At 42.0% G+C, this 22,261-nt stretch overlaps 1 protein-coding gene across 5 annotated transcripts in view; it reads right to left on the bottom strand.

Moving 5' to 3' along the window:
* Nucleotides 1-22,261, bottom strand: part of USP7 (ubiquitin specific peptidase 7) — an 80,210-nt gene that overhangs the window by 16,142 nt on the left and 41,807 nt on the right. For all 5 annotated transcript variants that reach the window (XM_033167534.1, XM_033167532.1, XM_033167533.1 and 2 more), the window contains 13 exons: nucleotides 17,782-17,980; nucleotides 16,219-16,357; nucleotides 15,570-15,658; nucleotides 15,025-15,133; nucleotides 8,665-8,795; nucleotides 7,544-7,598; nucleotides 5,787-5,867; nucleotides 5,593-5,683; nucleotides 4,814-4,896; nucleotides 4,540-4,649; nucleotides 2,969-3,125; nucleotides 1,078-1,222; nucleotides 751-881 (listed from right to left, as the gene is read on the bottom strand). In XM_033167534.1, the coding sequence (XP_033023425.1) occupies nucleotides 751-881; nucleotides 1,078-1,222; nucleotides 2,969-3,125; nucleotides 4,540-4,649; nucleotides 4,814-4,896; nucleotides 5,593-5,683; nucleotides 5,787-5,867; nucleotides 7,544-7,598; nucleotides 8,665-8,795; nucleotides 15,025-15,133; nucleotides 15,570-15,658; nucleotides 16,219-16,357; nucleotides 17,782-17,980 (1,520 nt within the window). The remainder of the gene's footprint in view (nucleotides 1-750; nucleotides 882-1,077; nucleotides 1,223-2,968; nucleotides 3,126-4,539; nucleotides 4,650-4,813; nucleotides 4,897-5,592; nucleotides 5,684-5,786; nucleotides 5,868-7,543; nucleotides 7,599-8,664; nucleotides 8,796-15,024; nucleotides 15,134-15,569; nucleotides 15,659-16,218; nucleotides 16,358-17,781; nucleotides 17,981-22,261) is intronic.

Genomic DNA, 22,261 nt, shown 5'->3' with positions numbered 1-22,261 from the left:
TTCAGACATGCTACAGTTGCAGCAGTGCAAGCCAGTGTACAAATATCTGCAGTGAAAACTGGGGTACTACTGTGGTTCGAAGCATGAACTGTGACCTAGAGGTCCCTGGCTGACATCTAAGCTCTTCTAGGCAAGTCACTCTCTTTCAGTCACAGCTCCACATACATAAGATGGAGTAATAGTGTTAACTTATATTAATAAAAATTATCACAAGGAATTGAGAGGGAACCTATATACATTGTTTTGGGAACTTAGAAAAAGAGTGTCATGTACAATTACTCATTGTGAATGGCAAGTACACAAAACAGGTGAAGTTCTTGGCCATGCCACAATTTAAACCCAACAACACTGGTCAGTTTGGAGCAGAAGGTGACATTCATTGCTAGTCATACTCAGAGCGTACCCAATGAAATTAATGGACAAGACTAACTTAGGTTCATTCATTTCAATGGTTCTACTCTTTGAGTATAACTTAGTTGGACACAGTTTCTTATTAATTATAAAGCACTTAATGCCAAAATAGGATTCTAAGTGGTTGTCAGCACAAGACACCAGGTAGCTGAGTGCTGGACTTTGACTGGAGAGGTCCAAGTTTAAACACCATGAAGCTGACCTTGGGCTGCTCTCGTTCAGACTAACCTAACTCACATCCATATACAGTGGGATACAAATGTGAACATTACCAACAAATAATGCAAAATGAACTGGGATGTATTTCCAGGCAAAGGATCTTGGGGTGGCAAAGCTTACCTGTACTTGCATGTAGAGGTGGGCTTCTTGCCTCTCCTTTCTCTTTTGAGCCTCTATTCTTTTTTCTTCTTGCAGCCGTTCTACTAGTTGCTGAGGAATATCATGATCAGTGACTGCTTGCAAAACCTCACCTAGAACATATGAAGTGTGACAATTATTGTACCTTTTCAAATACTGTCATCCAAACACTATCCTTCCTGCACCCCAGCTCAACCAATCATCATTGGTTTGCATGCATACAGACTTGGGACTTTCATTGTGAATGTCTGCTGTATGTTTTGAAAGACGATCCCTAGTGCTACCCAGAACTGAAGAAAAGATACGTACTTAATTTTGACTCCCTGATATAAACCAACATATACGCATTGGTACAGTGCCGTACAGATAGGTCATCATCGTGGCCTCCATAGTTATGCTCAATTGCCTCTTCTTTTGTACATCTAGATACAACGTCATCATCAAATTTACACCACTGTAAAGGAAAACACACAAACAAATAACATTTGACAGAGTTAAGCATCATATGCATAATCTAACCTAACATGTCTTTAAAAATTGCGTATCTATCTCCTTGGAAGAACATGATATTAGTTTGGATGCAGTATTAAAAACTGACAGTACAAAAAATAAACTATTCAAATAGTCATTCAAATTACAAAACTTTCATGAAACCTCAGTCAACCTTAAGTCTTAATTAAGAGAAATCAGCTTATATGTGATGTGGTCCAGTCAAGAGGAACCTTATGAGAAATGGCTTAGGGAGCTGGGTATGTTTAGCCTGGAGAAGAGAAGGTTAAGGGGTGATCTGATAGCCATGTTCAAATATATAAAAGGATGTCATATAGAGGAGGGCGAAAGGTTGTTTTCTGCTGCTCCAGAGAAGCGGACACGGGGCAATGGATTCAAACTACAAGAAAGAAGATTCCACCTAAACATTAGGAAGAACTTCCTGACAGTAAGAGCTGTTCGACAGTGGAATTTGCTGCCAAGGAGTGTGGTGGAGTCTCCTTCTTTGGAGGTCTTTAAGCAGAGGCTTGACAGCCATCTGTCAGGCATGCTTTGATGGTGTTTCCTGCTTGGCAGGGGGTTGGACTGGATGGCCCTTGCGGTCTCTTCCAACTCTATGATTCTATGATTCTAAGAGAGCTGGCCTTGCTTCTGTCAGGCAGTAAACTCTCCTTCCTAGCTTAAGTTTCCGATTTTTAAAATGGTAAATGTGGCATACCTCACAGAACTGGTCAAATGGAAAACCAAAACAGTTAAAAGTTTTCTTTAAATGAGAAATATAAGTTAGTGTGCCATCTTACATCAAAAGCAATCATTGTTTTCTCCAAAGCACTAAGCTGCAATTTCCCCCAAACCACCCCCAGAAGCATAGCTTTAAGTTGAAGCAGAAGAGAACTATAACTTGAGATTCTAAAAACACAAATTTAAGTAGGGTTACTTTCGCTGTGGTTCTTCAGCTGATACACAGAACGCAGGTAGGTGATATGAAGTCTAAAAAATGCTAGGCTGGGCTTCCTTTAGCTGACTTGCTGGTACATAAACATGCCTTCAATATTACCGTAACTTCGTATCGCAACAAGCATGTCACTGGTCCTCCTCTCAGCTTACTGAATTCAAATGCTACCAATGTGCAATTAGTTATCTTAAAGAGGAAATGGGGGAACTTGGAGTCCAACAACATCTGGAGACACAACTCCTATCAGCTTCAGTTATCAGGGATGATGGGAGTTGGAGTCCAGTTGTATCTGGAGAGAAGTAGGTTTCCCATTCCTGCCCTAAAGCTCCAGATCAATCTTATTTCTATATTAGTCATAGGCCGTATCAGAATACAAAACGCAGTAAGCAATATCTTCTGGAGAGCAGTAAGTGTGGAAGCAAAATGCTCAGGCATACACAGAGATTTTGCAGTTTCCCACTTTCTTTGACAGTGCACCCTCCCTGCCCAAAGATAAGGGGCCCTCCAGAGTAACACGCTATGAGGGGCCACCAGCAGAAGTAAAGGTGAGCCAACCATGCCATGTATTTGTTGAACTTGGCCTGTACATTTTCTCTGGAGTAGATTCTCCTTCTTAGAAGCCTATATTGTAACAAAAACCTTAAGCTAAGGTTTCAAAGTTGCTCCATTAAAGGATTTTCAGCAGGCTTTTAAAAGGATACTATAATATTTTAATGGAGTTATACTTAAAAGGTTGGATGTTTTCCTATTACTTACTTTTCCATCCCCTTTAGGGTTCAAGTAAACGACATAATGTCCACCATGGTTATCTCCACTGTGAACTAGCACTGCGTGAAGTATGTAGTTTGCAGCATCTTTAGGGTCTGTTTTTTGCAAAAATTCATCAAGAGGCAGCTGATCTGGAAATTCAAACCTGTTTTTCATTTTTGGGAAAAAAAGAGTGTTACACATGTGGCTATTTTTTTATTTTTTTAAAGAACTATTTTTGTGAATGAATGCTGACAAACAACTCTTGGAACAAGAAAAGGTTGGAAAATCATCATCTCTGACATCAATTGCACTGATTGGGGTCATAGGTGCTACATTTCACTGGCATAAAACTTTCTGCAATCAAAGGAAGAACCCTATGGGGTGTTGCCAAAGATCATGGTTCAAGGAGTAGCGTCACAGGCTCTGAGACTAGACTCTTGTTTCCAATAACTGCAGGCAAAGATGCAGTGGAGAACCAAGAGCAGATGAATGACTTTTATTCAGCATTGCAAAAATGCATAGGCACAACCCTGCAGGGATGTTTCCCCACAGTGGCTCTAATTTCGTGTCCATTTGTGCTGATTTCTGCCCCATCCCAAACTTTAGCTGCTACGGCATTAGCTTCTGCTAGTGTTGCAACAGCTAACGCAGTAGCCTGCAGAAGGCATGCAGTGAAGCTGAATATATTTACCCCATTTGATAAAGGTGAGAAAGTCAGGTGTAGGAAGATGCTTTATACCAAATCAAACAAGTCCATCAAGTTCACTATTACATACTGAGGGGGGTGTCTAAGTTGTGGCCCTCCAGATGAGGTTGGATTCCCATTACCAGTAGATAGCATGACTAATGACCAGGGATGATGTGAGCTGGGAGTCAAGCAACATTTGGAGGCTCACAGGTTTCCCAACCCTGGTATATAGTGACTGGCAGCAGCTCTTTAAGGTTTCAGACAAAGGAGCTTTCCAGCCCTACCTAGAAATGCCAAGGATTGAGCTCTGGGTCTTCAGCATGCAAAACATGTATGCTGCCACTCAACTATCTCTCTACATAAAACGTGGGGGGGGGGCACAAGATCATAAGACACATCTTGTGCCAGCACTGGGAGTCCTCAACTCATTCTATGCACAGAATTGCAGCTGACATATTCCATCTGAAACCTGTAGTTTCATAACATCAGTGCAAATATCACTGTGCACTATATAACATCTATGTGCTGTACTTATGCGTTGTACTTGACTTAAGTTCTCCTCAAAGTAGCCAGTTTACATTCATGGGCCTCAGTTAGTCGTGTCCACTAATTTCCATGTGTCTTCTCTAAGTATGGACAAAATGATGGGCAAAAAGGGTTTATCTCCATGCTGCCTGAAGATAAATCCTTTTACACACAATGATTACAAACAATGATTAACAAGACGACGAAATTAAGTCAATGTTCTGGAATCACCTTGGGCTGTGTGTTGCTGCTGTTCTTTGGCTTTCCAGAATAAAATTAAAATGTGGCAACCTTGAATTCTGATAAGGATTTAGCATTTCCAGGTATCAAATTTTTGGCTTTAATACAACACAACATTGATTACCTATCATTTATCTTGATGTTCTGGTCAGTCTGGGGATCATACATGAACCTCATGAGTTGTAGATGCAACACTGGTGGCAGCGTTAAGAACTTTACACCTTTTTCTGCCTCCTGCATGTTAAAGGAAGAAACATCTGCATTAACAGTGGAACTGACATCACCCTCTGAAAAAATAATTTTACTTACAAAACTGAGGTTACCAACAAGATACTTAGCATGCAGGACTATCCTGAAAACGTTTGTTATCACACAGACCTCCATGAGGAGTAGCATACCTGCAAACCATGTTCTCCTGCATCATATTTATTATCCCCATCCAGCTGTTCCACGGCAACATAATCAATGAAGGACTCAAATACTGAAAAAGAGAAGGGGTATGAAGAAATGAGGTGTTACCAGTCACACACAGAGGCTCCATGTGCAGGAAGAGAGAAATACCACATTCAATCACACAGCACATTCTCCAGATCCTAGTTGTGTGGTGACACTAGTGCGGGTTGAAGAAAATTAAGATCCAGGATGAACAGCCCTGCTCAACTCTGTATCTGCCACAATCTGCCAGTGGAAGCTAGATCTGTTCAGGCATTAGTAACTGGAGAGAAATCTCAGCCAGGAGCCTTGGTTGCAGACTCATGCCCTGCTCGTGTGGGGAGACTATTAGCATGGGCAGGAGAAAGATTGCATTAACTGAATTGGTACAACCTGGTTCAGGTGTCAACATACCCCCAAGGAAAAATGAGTGTAGCAAACATGCATGTCAGGTTGAAAAGGTCTAGAGAATCAGACATTTAGAAGTTACCCAGATGCCACTGTCCAGTCCCAGACCTCACAGCAGAGACTAGGTGCACCAGCACAAAAGGTGCTTGTAGGGCAATAGATTTAATCAAGCCAAAGCCCAGAGGGAAGGGGAATGCCCACCTGGTACTTTGAACTTGATGCTTTTGGGAGGTGGGTTTGGGTTAATTCTCAATAAGACAATATATAGGAGGCACTGAATATCTCAGAAGACAAAAGGCTTATCTAAACCACTTGAATTTATAAACTATATACTTACTGCTTTTCTTTCCCTTTATACTTAGCTGAATGTCGTAATAATCCTCTATTCGTTCAGAACGATAGTCTACGTGTTTGCACTGGATATAAGACTGCAAACAAAAGTAGGGTAGAGAGATATCAGTGCATACCAACAACAAAAGTAACACACACACAAACAGTGTCTCAAAGTTAGATTTTAAACCATATACATACCACCATTTTCCCCCTGAATAATTTAGGGATAGTGCCTTCTACACAGGTGCCTTTCATTTTATTTTCAACATTATCAAGCAACTGAAAGAAAGCAGAAAGTTTGTATTAGAAACACACATCTATTTAATTTATATACCCTTTAAATGAAGCTGGGTGGGGCATGGGGGCTCCCATTGCTCTCCCATCCAGATCTGGCCCACCTCCCCTCAGTTCCAGAAACACTGCAACATTTATTTTATTTTGTTCCATTTCTGTTCCATCCATCCATCAGGTCATGACTCCCAGGCCGGGTTAGACCACCAAAAACACCATGACATACAAAAATAATACAAATATAGCAATTAAAACATGAATTAAAATCAAACTGACTTGTTCACAGAGCAGCGAGTTAATAACAGCTAGCTGGGAGTAAAACAAAATCCTTAAAAAGTCTGGGTACAACTTTAACTGGTGCTGAAAGGTTAACAGCACTGGCAATGGCACTTGTGGCGACATGGAAGGTAGGGGTTCCGTAATTGAGGTGCCACGTCTTGGCACTTTGTATTTCACCCAATGATGGGATGGTCTCTGCTACAGATCTTAACATAGGCTAGTTGCAATGGGGAGAAGTGTTCCTTCAGGTACTTGGGATCCCAAGTCATCTAAAGCTTTATATACAAACACACTGAATTGGGCTCTGTAGCATACAGGCAACAAATGCAGATTTGTCAGAATTGCTGTTGTAAGATACCTGCTGGCCATGCCAGTCAAAATTATCGCAGCCATGTTATGCTCTAACTGCAGCTTCCAAGCAGTCTTCAATGATAGCCTTATGTAAACCTCACTACAGTCATCCAGAGCTGTTCTAGCCAGCAACAACTGTATCCCAATATAGGGTCTCTGTACCACTGAAGCCAATGGCAGATCTAGGTCCAAGAGTCCCCCCAAGCTATGAAGCTGCCCCTTCGAAGGGAGAAGAATCCCACCCAAGACAGGCTATCCACTCAATTCTAAGACCAGAGGAACCACCAATCCACAGTGTTATCCAAGTGGGATTTCAACTTCAGTTTATTGGTTCTCATCCAGGCCATCACTGCCTCCAATCTACAGTGCTTTTAGATCACCCTCTCCCACTTCAAGCTACTTCTGCTTTCTTAACAGAAAATTATTTGTTTAGTTTAAATTCTGGCTAAAGGTCCTGAATGCTTCAGGGTGGCACTTTCTTAACACAGAAAGGAGTTCTAAAATTTAAGGCATGGGTAGACAAACTAAGGCCCGGGGGCCGGATCCAGCCCAATCGCCTTCTAAATCCAGCCCACGGATGGTCCGGGAATCAGCATGTTTTTACATGAGTAGAATGTGACCTTTTATTTAAAATGCATCTCTGGGTTATTTGTGGGACCTGCTGGGTGTTTTTACATGAGTAGAATCTGTGCCCTGTCAGATATTCCTCCTCAGTGTGCAGGAAGCACAACTTTGCACGCTAATAATGTCTGCATAAATTCCAGAGCTGAGATTTCAACAATTAAATTAAATTTGATCACTGGTATGGCTTTAACTAAACCTGGAGTATAAGTAAAAGATGATTTAGGGTGCAATCTAGCAAGAAGCAATTTTGCACAGCCTAGTCAAACCAGGAGATATTCTGCAACTTCTGTTCATTTCAGTGGGGCTTGTGTGGAACAGCCTCCCCCTGGATTACCCTGTGAGTGACAGGATATGCATAACTACAACAAAACTGTATGCTAATCTTGAACAGAAAAAGGGGAAATACATACCACTCGACATAGTTCCTGAACGTCATGTTGCATGAAGCTGTCTAACGTCTCCCATCTTTATTAAATAGTGGGGGGAAAGGCACTTATAAAATGGTCACATTTGTAAACAATTGATAAGTTATTAAAAACACCTCATGCTGTACACCAACAAAAAGCCCAGCTAAGAAAGACTGTGCAACTTATGAAATCCGAGAATGAACCATTCTTTTCATGTGTGGATGTGCACACGTAAGTGCATGAAGCACAGGCAAAAACCTGCGACCCAGATCACGCCTACCATTTCAAATGGCCTGCCACTCCATATCTTGCTCATTACAGCACTGGGCTTGGTGCAGTTTCCTTTCTTCACATCTCAGTGCTGGGCCGTGTGTGTGTGTGTGTGTGTGTGTGTGTGTGTGTGTGTGTGTGTGTATGCGTGTTTGGTGCATCTGCATATATCTCAAGCATGCCCAGCACTGCAGTGGGGAGATTGCCAAACAGCTAATGCAGCCCTCAGGCTTAAAGGCTTAGCACAACTGGCACAAACTTTTCTTTCAAAGAAAAATTGATCCTGATTTTCCTGTGAAAAATCACCTGACTGTGTGGGAGAGCACTTCCAAACAGGCTTGCTCCATTAGAGGTATGCATTGAAACCGGGGCTCCCAATTCCGCACCACCACCACCCATTTTAGCAAGGGGTTTCAATGCAAACTGTTTTGCACTAATGGGGCGAGCCCCTTTGAAGGCACACTCCCACTGACTGGTACTGGGAGTGCACCTTCAAAGGAGGTTGCTGTAACTGCCTAGTAATCTCCTTCAAACTTCAAAAGGTGTTTATCGCCTGACATCATTATGACATCAGGAGATTGATTCCTCCCCATAGATTCCTGACAAAATGGTGGGCAAAATACACATGGAAGGGTTTGCTATACTAAAAGGATCCCTTGGGGCATTCAAACAACGGCAGGATCCCCTTCAGCAAGAGCCTGTCAGGAACGGACAGCTTCACCACAATTAATGTCCTCAGTCTTGGTTCATTTAACAGATGGTGAAAGCCACTTCTGAGAAGAAGTAGGCTGAGAATCTTTGGTTAAAAAACTGCCCAGCCATGAAGAGCCATCTGATATTTTGGCAGCACTTACCCAAAGGATTTTGTCAGCTTCTTAGTTCCTACTGGTTTGTCGCTATGCTGAAGCTCATAGAACACCCTCTGCAATGCTAAAGGAACACTTTTTGATGAGTCATCTCCTTCTGTGGGCATCATGTACACAGCCTAAAAAAGAAACCAATTTAATTAGGACTACGGAAAAGGGTCTCATAGCTCACATGGCTATATTTATTAATCCATTTCATCGTGATCAAAAATCTGTCAGACAGGCCAACATCAGTAAAACATATTTGAATAATCTGCCCATACATTCTGCTGACGCTAAAGGGGAGGGGAAGACCCTGCAATTATCCAGCAGTTTCATCATATTGCTTACAGTGGAACAGTTGCTCAAATCAGACTGACAGCTTAATTTTCAAGATGCCCAAACTATTGCTGCATCACGGCAAGCTAACTGCCATCCTACATTCTGTTTGGGCCTTGGCATTTGATGTTTATTTAAATGAACCTTCCATTATGACATTGCACCAGATTATTTGGAGGGAGGGGTGTCCCTGGAAAAGACTGCCCTTATAATATCCTCTTCTCCCCCCACCTTCGTCCTTTCCAAACATATCTGAAATTTGTCATGCCCAGGACTCCAGGTGTTTCAGAGAGCAATTCTGATACAGAGGTGACCACTATACAGCACAACTCTCCCTCAGGGATGGCATAGACCCCAAGCTAGCCCGAGGAAGAACAATCTGCAGGAAGAATTAATCTTGGCAGCAGATTAACCCTCTGAAAATTAGAGGTGAGTTCAGTCCTCTCAAACAAGGAACCAGAATGCAATGCCTCATCATGTCTCCACAGGTAAACCCTCACCTGCAAAGCTCTGAGGAGAGGAGAGGAAGTTTAACTGAAGATCATCAAGTGATGCTGGAGTGCAAGGCACCAAGCTGGGCAGCTAAGGGTAGACTGGTCTTGGTCAACACTCGGCAGGACGGCTTTACTATTCTTGTGCCCATCTCAGTTCAGACCCTTATCAGAGCAATTTACAATGAGAATGGGAGCATGTAATGGGAACTGTCCTAGGTCCTGTCCTGCCCAACACGAATCAATCTGCTACCAGACACACAACACAGTAAAGTTTCCTCTAAATCATGTTCAGCACCTTGCAAAACTGGAATTATGCACAACAGCACAATTTTTATCGCTGTACTGTCTCAATTCAATACACAGATTCAACCTCTTGGGCATTTCCCTACACCAGGGAAATATTCCAGCTCTCAATGATGCAGTGGTTCAAGTACCCGAGGATCTAGCTACATATCGGACAGGTATAAATCTAGGAAAACATTTGCCATAGATAATATTGCATCGCTCTTAGCTAGGGCTAAGAAAATGAATAATTCAGTTTCAAGACTAGGCATTTTCACATTGTAGAAAACAGACAGAATCTTATTGAGGGGACATTCCCACCAGGCTCAGTACAAGGCAGCTTCCTATGTTCCTGAAGGGAAGGGCTGTGGTTCAGTAATGGAGCACCTGCTTTGCACATAGAAGATTGCAGGTTCAATCCTCGGCATCTCCAGGAAGAACTGGGAAAAACTGCCTGAAATCCTGGAGAGCCACTGCCAGCTAGTGTTGACCATGCTAAGTTAAATGGACCAATGGTCTGAGCTGGTATGAGGCAGCTTCCTACGTGACTGACAGTATGTCCATTTAAAAGCATGCAAGAAAGGGGTCAGATGGGTTTTACTTATCTGTTAATCGCCTGAAAGAGGGAGGAAACATACACCAATTCAATTCTCAGATTACATTCAACTGGGAAGGACTGAGAACACCAGTGAATTTAGACAAAGGGCCCTAAAGGGATTAAAATGTGACATGGCAAAAGGCTGTATTGTGTGTGTGAGTTAATCGAAGAGCAGGGGAATAGTTCCAGCTATTCACTGGTGACACAGGAGTGAGGGAGAAAACTAAAAACATAGAATGTACAAGAGAGGGAATTAGGAGAGCAGCTTGTGTAGAAAAGTCTGAAAAGGAGACTAATGCAATCCAAGGCTGTGCAGAAAAGGCTGACATCACAAGGGCCATGTCCCTTGGATTGATTGCATCCCAAAAGAATTAACTGCAATAAATAAATAGTACACTTAATGGCTACAGATTCTACTATGTATTTTGGAAATGTGTGTTTGATTTGCATTTGGACCCTGCTTATTTTAACCAAAGTTCACATGAAGGTTTCTGAGATCAAGGAGCAGGGTTGGCCGTTCAAGGTGGCAAAATTAACCTTTCAAAACTATCCTGATTTTAACCACAGACTCGAAAACTGCACAGTCTCTTTGGTTTCTTAGAATAACAAACAACACTAGGTTAAAGGCTGCTAGTGACAAATGAGTAGACCACAAGAAAGGAAAGTAGAACTTTTGGGGATTAATACAAGATTAGGATGAGGAGAGACTAAGAACAGGAATAGCAAGGCATATTACAAGCACGTAAAAGAAAAGAAAAATAGAAATACACCCTTGAAGAATGAAGAGAAGCAGCCAATAAAAAGGAAACAAATAGGAAACTTAGGGGACAGGATCATTGGTATATCTGGCTAGGTATTGTCTACACTTACTGGCGGTGGCTTTCCAGGATTTCATACTGGGAACATTCCCAGTCCTACCTAGAGATGGTGAGGGTTCAACCTGGGATCATCTGCGTGCAAAACACTCTACCACTAAGCTGTGGTTCCATCTCAATACCTCAGTACAAAGCCTGCTGATATTTCAGCAGGCAAAATAACATGCCAGGCTGATATCCCTAGGGAAAAGGGGGAAGGGACACACCCAGCCAACAAGACCACATCAATGGTAGGAAGTTGAGCAAGTTTTTTTTTTAATGGCTGGTATCAATAGAGACAAAGGAGGCCATAGGAAGAGGGAGATGAAGAGCAGTTCCAACCCACCTGCTACACAGCGAAATTAAACCACTGAAGTAGAGAGAAACTGGGGAGTTAACAGGAGTTGAAAAACTTTAGGAGCTGGTTTAGATGATAAAACAAATCTGCTTCTATAACTAGCAGATTATGAATGGAAATCCTAAACAATACAAAGTAGGTGACTGAATTTAGCATGGTACAAAGAAAGGATTTGGGGTTGGGGGAGAAAAGCAACTGAAGTCACTGTATAAATGCAAAGTAACAAAATAATTTATTTGGCAGGGTTGTCAAAAAAGGAGGTTCTGAATCTGCAACTTCTCTAGGCAACTTGGACTGTATGTCATTCACAATTTTACAGTATATCGGTTCAGGGGGAAAAACACAGAATGCATATGGAACTGAGTTTGCAAAGTCTCAATTTTCTCTCTGGGTGATACAGTAAGATTGCCAGGCGAGCTTCAGTATCCTCACACAGCTCTTTGTTAAAAACTTGCTTTTAAAAGAGTTGAGATCCTCAGTAAACTGGGCCAACATCACACCCTGCAGAACCTAAACCCCTAGCACAGTTATTATATGGGGCTCAAATTTGGACAGGCAGTCACCGTGGATCTATGGAAGCTGTCCAATCAAAGTTCTTAAGGCAATTTTTCTCTGTACCACCCTGTGTCCCAAACGCATCATTGCACCTAGAGGCTAGTCTTCCCTCAGTAGAAGTATGGATCTGGCATAGGACACTTAACTATTGGCTTTGCGTAAACTCAAATCCCCCCAGTCTAATATCCCTAGTGCTGCAAGATTGTCACAAGAGTGCCTGGACTAAAATTGTCTATCAAAAACTTCACTCTTGTGGTTTTTCACCACAACAGCTACTAACTTTGGGCAAGTAAAGCAAACAGTCTAATTTGTCAGAGCCTAAATGATATCAAGCGTCAGGACAACTTGGCCACAATAAGGAAATTTTGCCCATGGTATGAATATTTTCCACCATCCCATTTCAACTCTCTGGCACCCTATCTGCATAACTGTCAGGGAACTGCCACCTGGACTGCTGAGGGGAACGGAGGGTCTGTTAGCATACAGAGAGCCCCAACGCCAATTCAGCAGCAGCACCTCTTCCAGCAGGGAAAGCTGCCACACCTCCAGTGGGGAGGAGAGGGAAGGAACCAGCCAGGCAGGGAGGGGGCTTAGGGATGCCACTGAGAGCCCCAGCTCCTCTTCTAACCAGGAACCAGGAGCAGGGAGCGGGCTTGGGGATGTTGCTGAGACCCTGCACTCACCTCGCCCGGCTGGTCAGTAGGGAGGCACGCCATTTCCGGCACCTCAGTTGCACAGAGGGGTGAAACGCAAGGAGGGTAGGAGATTTGGGGTGCCGAAGTTATGCTGGGGGAGAAGCCAGAAGGGGCCACTCCCAGATTCTGCCAGCGACTGAGACAGACATGCTTTTTGTAGCTCTGCACTGTAAATAGTTTGCACAATAAAACTGCAAAAGACTGTTTGGGCTCCTGCTCCGTTACTCGTGAAGCACCTTCATACGAACCTTACAATAACCTAGCAATTCTAAAATATAGACACGCTTTAACTCTTGCAAGATTGAATGTATTGCCCTTGGCTGTACTGAATCAGTGGCGCATGCCCTTCTGCCTTGCACTCTTCTAAAGACTCGAGGAAAGAAAATACCACCCCTCTTTTATACTCCATTCCGGATCGCCCAGCCACTTGGCAGATCAAGATGAGCAAGTGACAGCAAAGGTTGCAAGGTACCATCAGAGTAAGATCCATTATTTGACTATTGATTCAAAACCCTAAAATGTATTTTGTATAACTGACTTTTTATTTCTATTATTTGTATATCGTATTGTTATTTTATGGCTATGGCCGATGGTTGATGCAAATAAAGATTCATTCACACCCTGCAGAACCCTAACCATGGGTACACAAAGTGGGGCCTGATACAAATTGAGAGGGAGAGGGAGAAGCAAAAGTGAGAAAGCAAGAGTTCTTTTCTTTGACCAACCTAAAGGAAATCATAATCAGGAATGTATTAATATCAGAGAAGCCTCCCTTAGAGAATGACCACAAAAGAACCAGAAAGACAGAAAGAGACAAAAGATACCACACTCTTTGCAGTAACAGGTGGTGGTTGTTTGCACAAAAGCCTAAGAAAAGCACATTCATTGCTTAACTAAAACACTGTGACAAGGAAGTTGAATAGCTGGGTGGTGGGGAAGTTACTTAATTTTTTTTAAGCTTATTGCAAGACTATGAATTGAGCAATCAGGTCAAGTGAAAGGCCAAACACTTTGCTCGCTGCAATCTTGAAGGATCATAGCAGACAGTGCTACCTCCAGAATGAACCATTCATCTCCTACACCCCATAGACAGTAGTAATTTGTTAGAATCAGTTGCATGCATAACCCCAGAGTGGGGGACTGCCCCCAGAGAACAAAATACTGGACTAGATAGGCCTTATTCTGATCCAGCAGGGCCCTTTTTGTAGGTGGAAGGAAGACAAAGAGAGATAATGGGCACAGACAAGGGGCTGCATCCAGTACTAGTCCTACTCAGAGTAGACCCATTTAAATTAATAGGCATAACTAACTTAGCTGTATACAACCTGGTGATTTCAATGGGGCATTTGATCCACTCTTGCATCAGGCCTCCACTGTATATTTAATGAGAACATGGCTTCAATTAATCCCTATAAGCCACAGTAAGCAGCAGCAAGTTTTCTCAAGGACTGCTGGGGTTCTAGGAAAAAAAACCCTTCAAGCGTCTCTTCATTGCCAAAAGGATTGATGGTACCTCAGGCAGGTTTTGCACACAAGAAGCAGCTGTTCGCAACAGCAACGGAGATAGCTAGTGACTATTACCTTTTGGTAAAATCTCATGCACACTTAACCATTGGGTAGAATAATGATGTTCAGATGGATAGGTATCAGCTAGGGTGGGGCATGCAGAAGAAATACTGAGGAGTCCGAAGGCACAAGTTACAAAGAAATCTACCAGATGGGTTTACAATTAGAGAATGCTTGTAGTTAAGGCTGCCCCGAACTTCAAAATGGCAACTGGCATTTGCTAGCTCAGAGGTGTGCTCTGCCACAAGGATGAACTCCGTGGCAACTACTGCCAGCTAAGAGATCAAGCTACTCTACCTCTTCCTTCCACTGGCCTGCCATCTCTATCGTCTTCTCTAGTGCCAAGGCTGCCTCCCAGCACCTGGAATAGCTCTGTGGTGCTGTTTGCTTGGTGTGGTTGTGGGTGCTGGTTCAGGCAGCAAGTTGTAGAGGGAGAAGCAGGGCAGAACAAGCAGCTACTACAGAATAATTTACCAGCTGCATTCGTAACATGGATTATCACCTATAGCATCCTGCACATTTCCAGTGCAATAATGTTAGGCTGCACAGCTATGGAGGGTTGCTCCCAATATCCCCATAGCAATTCAGCAGCATATAAACAAGGAAGTCACAAAAAACTTTGGTTTACCTTTCGTAGCTGATTTGTGAAAAATAATGTCTGTAATAAGCTGTTCATATAGCAGGTTGCTCCCTGGTTCTTCAGTCCTACATATCCTGTATGCTTCTTGGAATCCCACCTATAAAAACCATGAATTGGGTTACAAGTACCACACACACACAAATTAATGTATTTCCAGTGTGTGAATACAATGGACAATTATTGTGGAACCAAGCTGTATCCACCAACACAACCTTGCTGGTCATTAAGGTGATATATCCATCATGAAACAGTTAGAATTTTGTTCCATGTATTCAGAAATCTGTTTATAAATTTTATCCTTTTGAGTATGCTCTTCAAAGACCTTCTGAAGAAAGATTGCACAGCGGACTGAATTCTAAACCCCAAAATGAGCAGGTGCTGCTTAGAAGGTGACAGTAATGTGAAGTGATTTGTTGAACACTGAACACAAGACACTTACCAACTTCACAATGGATATCAAAGATTGTTAAGAAACTTGGTACTGACCCACAATCCAACCACTTGTTTCAGTCAAAGGATCATAAGGTACTTACGCCACGCCATGTGGAGCATCAGCTTGAACGTATACTTCAAAAGTTACTTTGTCATCTTCTATATAGCCTTTATCTGGATCAGTAACTTCCTACAAAAAGTAAAATTGACAACAAGAACATTAAAAATCAAATCACATATAAGGCCAAACAAACTTCACTTTGATGACTGGAAATCTTGAAAGCTCTTTTCTTAAAACCTCAAGCTGAAGTCTATAAATGCACACTAACTTTTAACAGTGAGTCTGAATGATACAGGAATGTCTCCTGATATATATATATATATATATTCAGAGAGGAAGATCACTGTTCGTCACAATTTATGTGAGGGGGAACACCAGTTGATAGCTTAACATGGGACTTCTTTCTCATAGTGTCAATTACATTGCATTTTATTATTTATCCCACCCTTCCTCAAACGATCTCAAGGAGGTATTCACAGTTCTCTCCAACCTGTGAACCTGTTTTATTCTCACAACCTAGTGGGGTAGGTTAGGCTAAGAGGGAGAAATAAAGGAAGGAGGAAGGAGACTTGCTCAGAATCATATGGTGAGCCTCACGGCTGAGTGAGGATTTGAACATGGATTTTCTAGTCCAAAACTTATTCACAACCATCGCACTGGCTTTTGCACTGCCGCACGCTGTTACTTACACTCCATGACATAAAGTTGGAAAAGCCCCAGTCATTTTCCTTATGAAAGAACAAGTGGCTGATACGGCGACTGAAAGATTTCTCATCATCTTTGTAATTTATTATCTTGAGCACTGCTTGTGCATGACAAGACCATGACCTGCAACAATTAAAGAGGTAACAGTTGACATGCTGAGCTGCAGAAAAAGGATGCTAATAAACTGTGCTTTACTGAACAAGTCTACCTTACTTCTTGCCACCTCTGGATTAAAAAAAAACAAAAAACTTTGCTTCAATGCTCTCAGAGCCATTACAAACTATTAACATCACAGAAAGAGTTTAAGAAGAGGCTCAGTTTCTCACAGAGCTGCTTTTATGTGTTCACTCACCATGGAATTTTCGCAGCTTGGTGCATTTTCTTCTATAGCTACCTAAGAATGCTACAACTCCTCTAAAGCAGGTAATGATACTTTAAAAAGACTTCTGCTACTACAGGTTAAGAAACAGCAAATGGAGATGCCACTTTCTCTGAGGGTTTATTTGCGTGCATTCTCAACCTGAGGGTTAGGAGACTCCTTCTAAAGGTTACACATGAACTCCACTGTGCCTCCCACTGTGCCTCCCACTCAGCCAAGATTGTGGCTTCTTGTTCTTAGTGATGTGCTCCAATCCCATGTATACAAAATTCTGCTGTAGCCACCTTACTTCCATTCCCTGTTTTGTTAAGGCTGTAAGCTTTGATTTTTAACAATGTAAACTGAGTCAGTCAACATCAGCTTTAGATGTTAAAAGCAACTTTTAAAAAACATACAATTCTCAACCTGTGCTCACTTTTTCAAATGGACCCCTGCCTAGCAGTTTTGGTAACATTCACGTTTATTAATTAAAATTAGCTGATTTACCCATTTTTTTAATCAATTGACAGGCTCTAGTCTTTTCCTATGGGAGGCCTTTCTGCATTTAGCTTTTTTTCGTTTGCCAAAAAACAAAACAAAATAGCAGCAACTGAGCATTCCAACATGCTCAGATCATTATGTGCTCATGCATGAGGGAATTCAAACAGGCAGCACCTCACCAGAAGGAAGCAGCAGTAAGTATGCAACGGTGCAGCCAATTTATGCTTCAATAAATCAGCTCTGTATATAGATTCACTGAGCACGTGCTGCTTTCTTCTTGTTGGGAAAGGTCAAATATTCTGCATCCTCATCTGGTTCATGTATTTGGTAATTAACCTATTAACTATTCAAAACTATTAAATACCAGTCTGAATAGCTTATTAATTTGGTCAGTATATATCTGAGAACTAACATACATTACATTCATCCCAAATTAAGTTATGTCAAACTCAACAAACTATACCCAATATACAGCAGACAACAAGACTACATCAGACTGATCAGGCCTCTCTAATGGGACTTTCTGCCTCTTTCCTCCACTTCTAAGCATGTGCCCCTATACACCCTTCCTGAATGCCGAAGCCCATTCCTCATGCTGTCCTACCAATCAACTCAGAAGTTATAGTCAGAAAATGCAAGAAGTTAGGATGGTGCTATACAGAAATGTATAGTGTATTAAATATCTTACGTGGAATCAGACTCAGCATTGCACTGAAGAAAGAATCCTACACTTTTTTGGTGCGGCCTGTCTGGGTAGAGTCGTGGCATCACCATAATCTTCCATGGCAGGTTCCGTACAAAGCAGGGGGGACTTAGGACTGATTCATTCAGCCTGTTGAAACGTTCAACAGTGAACTGGAAAGTTGCTTCCGACCGCCAGCTTGTGTCTGCAAAATACCAAAGATCAATTAAATGCAAATTAAGCAGCCTGATCTTTTAGTCCCCATGCAAGGCCAATGGTGCTCTGCCTCCACTCACCGTGTGGCATTTCATCTGAGCAGCAAAACACCCCATATGCATTGAACAAGTCAGATGTAGAAACAGTAAGAACACTGCAGAGCAAGGATAAAATCTTTAATAGACTGTATATTTTATTTCTGATTTTTAGTTACTATGGGAATTTATTGTGCAGAGATTTGGAGAGCACTGTACCAGTATGCAGTTGACACCTAACTCTCTTAGTCCCCTTTCCAACATCATATTCTAAGGAAGCAGTAGAAAAAATATATTGTACCACCAGCTGCCTTTGAAAGCTGAAAATTTTAGTTGCAGCAATTTGCACCAACTGCAGTTTTGACCAGGACCGAATACTTGAATCATGCACCTCTGTTATCATGCCAATCTCAGTGGCTTACAGACTGGTTCCAAGTTCAAATGCTAGAAGTTCATCTCCTCCCTGTGTGAGTTGTCTGCCCACCAAGATTCTCATTAATTTCCCACCACCATCAGTTGCTGTGGATACAAAAGAGGGACTTCTTTGTAGTGCGGGACCCAGACTCTGGAACTTCCTGCCATGGGAAATGTGCCTCCCCCTGCTATGGAATGCTTTACATTAACAAGTCTAGATATCTAGTTTATGGTTGGACTGTGCATAAAACGCCCCCTGCAAAAACCAACAACAAAAAACACTTCACTACTTCTTTGCTTATAACGACTGAGCTGTAAGCCAAATGTGGCTTGAAATAGCCCAATGAAATATATACAACCCATACAAAGAAGTATACAACCTCAGCAAAAAAACCAAAAACATTATCAGTGCAATTATGCAACAAAGCATAAGGGGGCATAAAATACAGCAGTGTTTTTCAACCACTGTTCCGCGGCACACTAGTGTGCCTTTGCCCAAAAAAGGTTGAAAAACACTGAAATACAGGATGCACAAGGTTTTAAACTGTGACATAATCAGATATGGTGAAACGTCTGGTACAAAATATTTTAAAAGGAACCTGCATAACTACTGTTACTAGATAATCAGTATCTAATAGTAGCTGACAGCACTTGCAAGGAGAATATTGTGTATGTTCAGTGATGAAAAACTGTACAACATTTATTCTTCTCATACAAAGAAGCTGCTAAAAAGTCAGGGGGAGGGATCTTCATTTTCAGATTCAAAACATCAAAATGTAAACTCTCAGATCTCTTGATAATAAAATAAACAAAGCTCTATCTTTTTAATGTAAACATTGATCCATTCTTGACAGAGTTCAGTTTGGAGGTGAACTGAATGGCATTTCACATTAAAAGAAGAAGCTTCATTTCAAGTTATTTGAAAAAAAAAATGCAATAGGCAGCCACAAAATGAAATCAATGTGCATTTTTGCATTTTCAACAGCCAACTCAGCATTCCATTATGGTCTTTTGCTACAAAAAAACAAAGCAGTCAAATAGAAGTATTTCAAATGACAAGCTTTTGTTACATAGCTTTTCAATCTTGCTCTTCCTCCCTGCCTCTGGGGTCTCCCTCTTTCTCTTTCACACACACACATTCCCAAATTAATTTCAATTAGTAAGGGCACAGTTACTCCCCCAGGCCAGATTTTTACTTGTGAAACCAAAGCTGTTATGCGACCATACACATCTTCTGAAAGCCTCCCTCTCAAAATGACAAAGTATTCCAATTTTAAAAATTTATTTCAGAATCTATAAACTGCTTTACATTCAAAAATACCTGAGCAGTGCACCAAAGCAGTTTATAACATGTAATACAAATGATAAACCAATGTGTTTTTTTAAAAAAAAAACTTGGAAGTCAACATGAATCAAAAGTTGAAGTTTTAAAATGGGCTGATCTTGGAAGGCTTGGGAAAAAATAAATGTTTTCATCTAATGTCAAAAACATAATGTTGGTTGGGGCTTCCTTCACTGCTAAGGAAAAGAACTTCAGAGAACAGGTGCAACAACACTGAAAGTATGCATTTGAGTCATAAGGCTTAACACGGAGGTGTGCGGAACCATCAATTAACCTTCATTCATAGATCAAAGTGACCAGGGTGAAATGGGAGAGGTGGCTTTTCATAATACCCAGGTCCAGAACCATATAAGAACCTAAGAAGAGCCTGCTAGATCAGGCCAATGGCCCAGAATCTAATCCAGCATTCTGTTCTCACAGTGGCCAACACTGGAGTAGTTGTAGCTAGTATACCAGCCAACACTAGCAAAGTGCACTCCTAGACTCCACAGTGGTGGATCAAGGATTACTCTCAAGCTTCACATACTGTATATACCCGAGTATAAGCCGACCCGAATATAAACCGAGGCACCTAAATTTCCTACAAAAACCTGGGAAAGCTTATTGACTCAAGTATAAGCCGGTTCACCTTTGCCCCTGTGGAGGAGGAGGAGGAACGAGCAGCCCAAAAGCAGCCCTTTGGGCTGCTCCTTCCTCTTCCTCCTTTGCCAAGTTTGCATTTATGCGAGCAGTTCAGGAATGGAACAAGCTGCCTGGGGAGAGTAAAGAACCGCCGTTCTTGTACGCTTCTTAAGGAATGGTTGATTGGGGAGAGCGGGTGGCGGCACGAGCGGAGAGAGAAAGGGCTTCTTTCTCGCCGCCCCCACCGCCCGCCTCACTCGAGTATAAGCCGAGGGCAGCTTTTTCAGCACAAAAAATGTGCTGAAAAACTAGGCTTATACTCAAGTATATACAGTATGTTCTTTCAGAGGGAGTAACGGCCCATTCAGATCTGGCATTTGTGATGGCTGTCCTCAGCAAGGTGGTTTAACCTCTGATTAAGCAGCAATAGCCATTTTAAAAGTTATCGAATTATAACTAGAAGAAGTTTTTAAAGGCCAAACAGTTGAAGTCCATACATCCCAGTCCCACTAGCTCTAGAGTCTAAACCAACCTATTTATGTGCTTCACAAGGAATGAACTGAAATGAACTGGCTGAAAGCTCCCATGCAGCTAATCATTCCAGGTGACCCAAGTAAATTAAGCCAAGTCACAAGTGATGGGGAAGGGCACATACCTCACCCAGGATTGTTAGTGATCATTTTAACTCTATATGATTCGCTTTCATTCTCTATGCATAGCAGTGAGAGTGACCTCAAGGAAGGGCACAGCCCATCCACTTAATATGTTATTTACCCCATAATAATAATCCTCCTGTTCTCTTGACTGTACAGTAATTTGTTTTAAACTGATTTTAAAATTGCATTTTAAAATTGCTGTAACCCATCCTTGGACCTTGTGGCGAAGGGAAGATAAGAAATCAAGTTATACTGAATAATAATGATTATGATGATGATGCTATCTGGTCCATGTTAGGAAACTGTACACCACAAGCAATGAGCCCGGGCTTTAGATGCAAACTCCCTGAAGTTGCATTTATCGTAAAACAAACAAACAAACAAAAAAACGCACCAAACCTCTCCATAGAGCCTTCAAGACAACTTGAAAGAAGGACAGTAAAGCAAAAAATTTAATTGTTTATAAGGTTTTTTTAAAAGCGGATTTTGGTACTTAATTTTTGGTGAGTGGGAGTAGGCTGTATGCTGGAGTTCCTTCCAATTCCTAGATCCAAGAGGAATTCAGCTGCTGGAAAAGCCAGAAAAGTTTCTTGCCCCCTAAGTAGGGGTTGTTAAGGCAAAAGGAAGTGGCCCTGTGCCAGAGGGCAAATTGGTGGATCCCCTTCCTCAACTGTCTGCTAGAAAAACAAAAGCTCCCTGCTATCATCTCAGCCAAGCAACCTAGAAGGGTCCCAATAAAAGCCTTGCAGAGGTCTGATACTTTGAAGAAGCAACATCTCACATAAAACTAGAACCTAGAGACATTCAATGAAGCTGAATGGTGGGATGGCCAGGAATGACCAAAATTTAAATACTTCTTCACACTGTACGTAATTCAAAGTGGACTAAAAATGTGTCTGAATCCTCACAAGATGGAAACCATATGGATGGGTGATTCCCAGATCTGGGAACTGGGTTTTGAACCAGCTCTGGATGGGAGTTGCACTCCATCTGAAGGAGCTGGTGGACAGTTTGGGGGTACTCCTAGATCCACTGCTGTCACAAGAAGCCTTAGTGACCATTACCAACCTCAGCTGGTGTGCCAGACAAGGATAGCCTTGCCATGGTGGCCCATACATTGGTAACTTCATTGGGGACTCGAAGAAAAAGATCAGAGAGCTCCTCTGCCTTGTCCTCTGGCAGCCCACTTAGTTTCTACACTA

The sequence above is a fragment of the Lacerta agilis genome, chromosome 13, assembly GCF_009819535.1.
Source record: "Lacerta agilis isolate rLacAgi1 chromosome 13, rLacAgi1.pri, whole genome shotgun sequence".
Classification (NCBI taxonomy): Eukaryota; Metazoa; Chordata; class Lepidosauria; order Squamata; family Lacertidae; genus Lacerta; species Lacerta agilis.
This window is presented reverse-complemented; position numbering and strand designations above follow the sequence as displayed.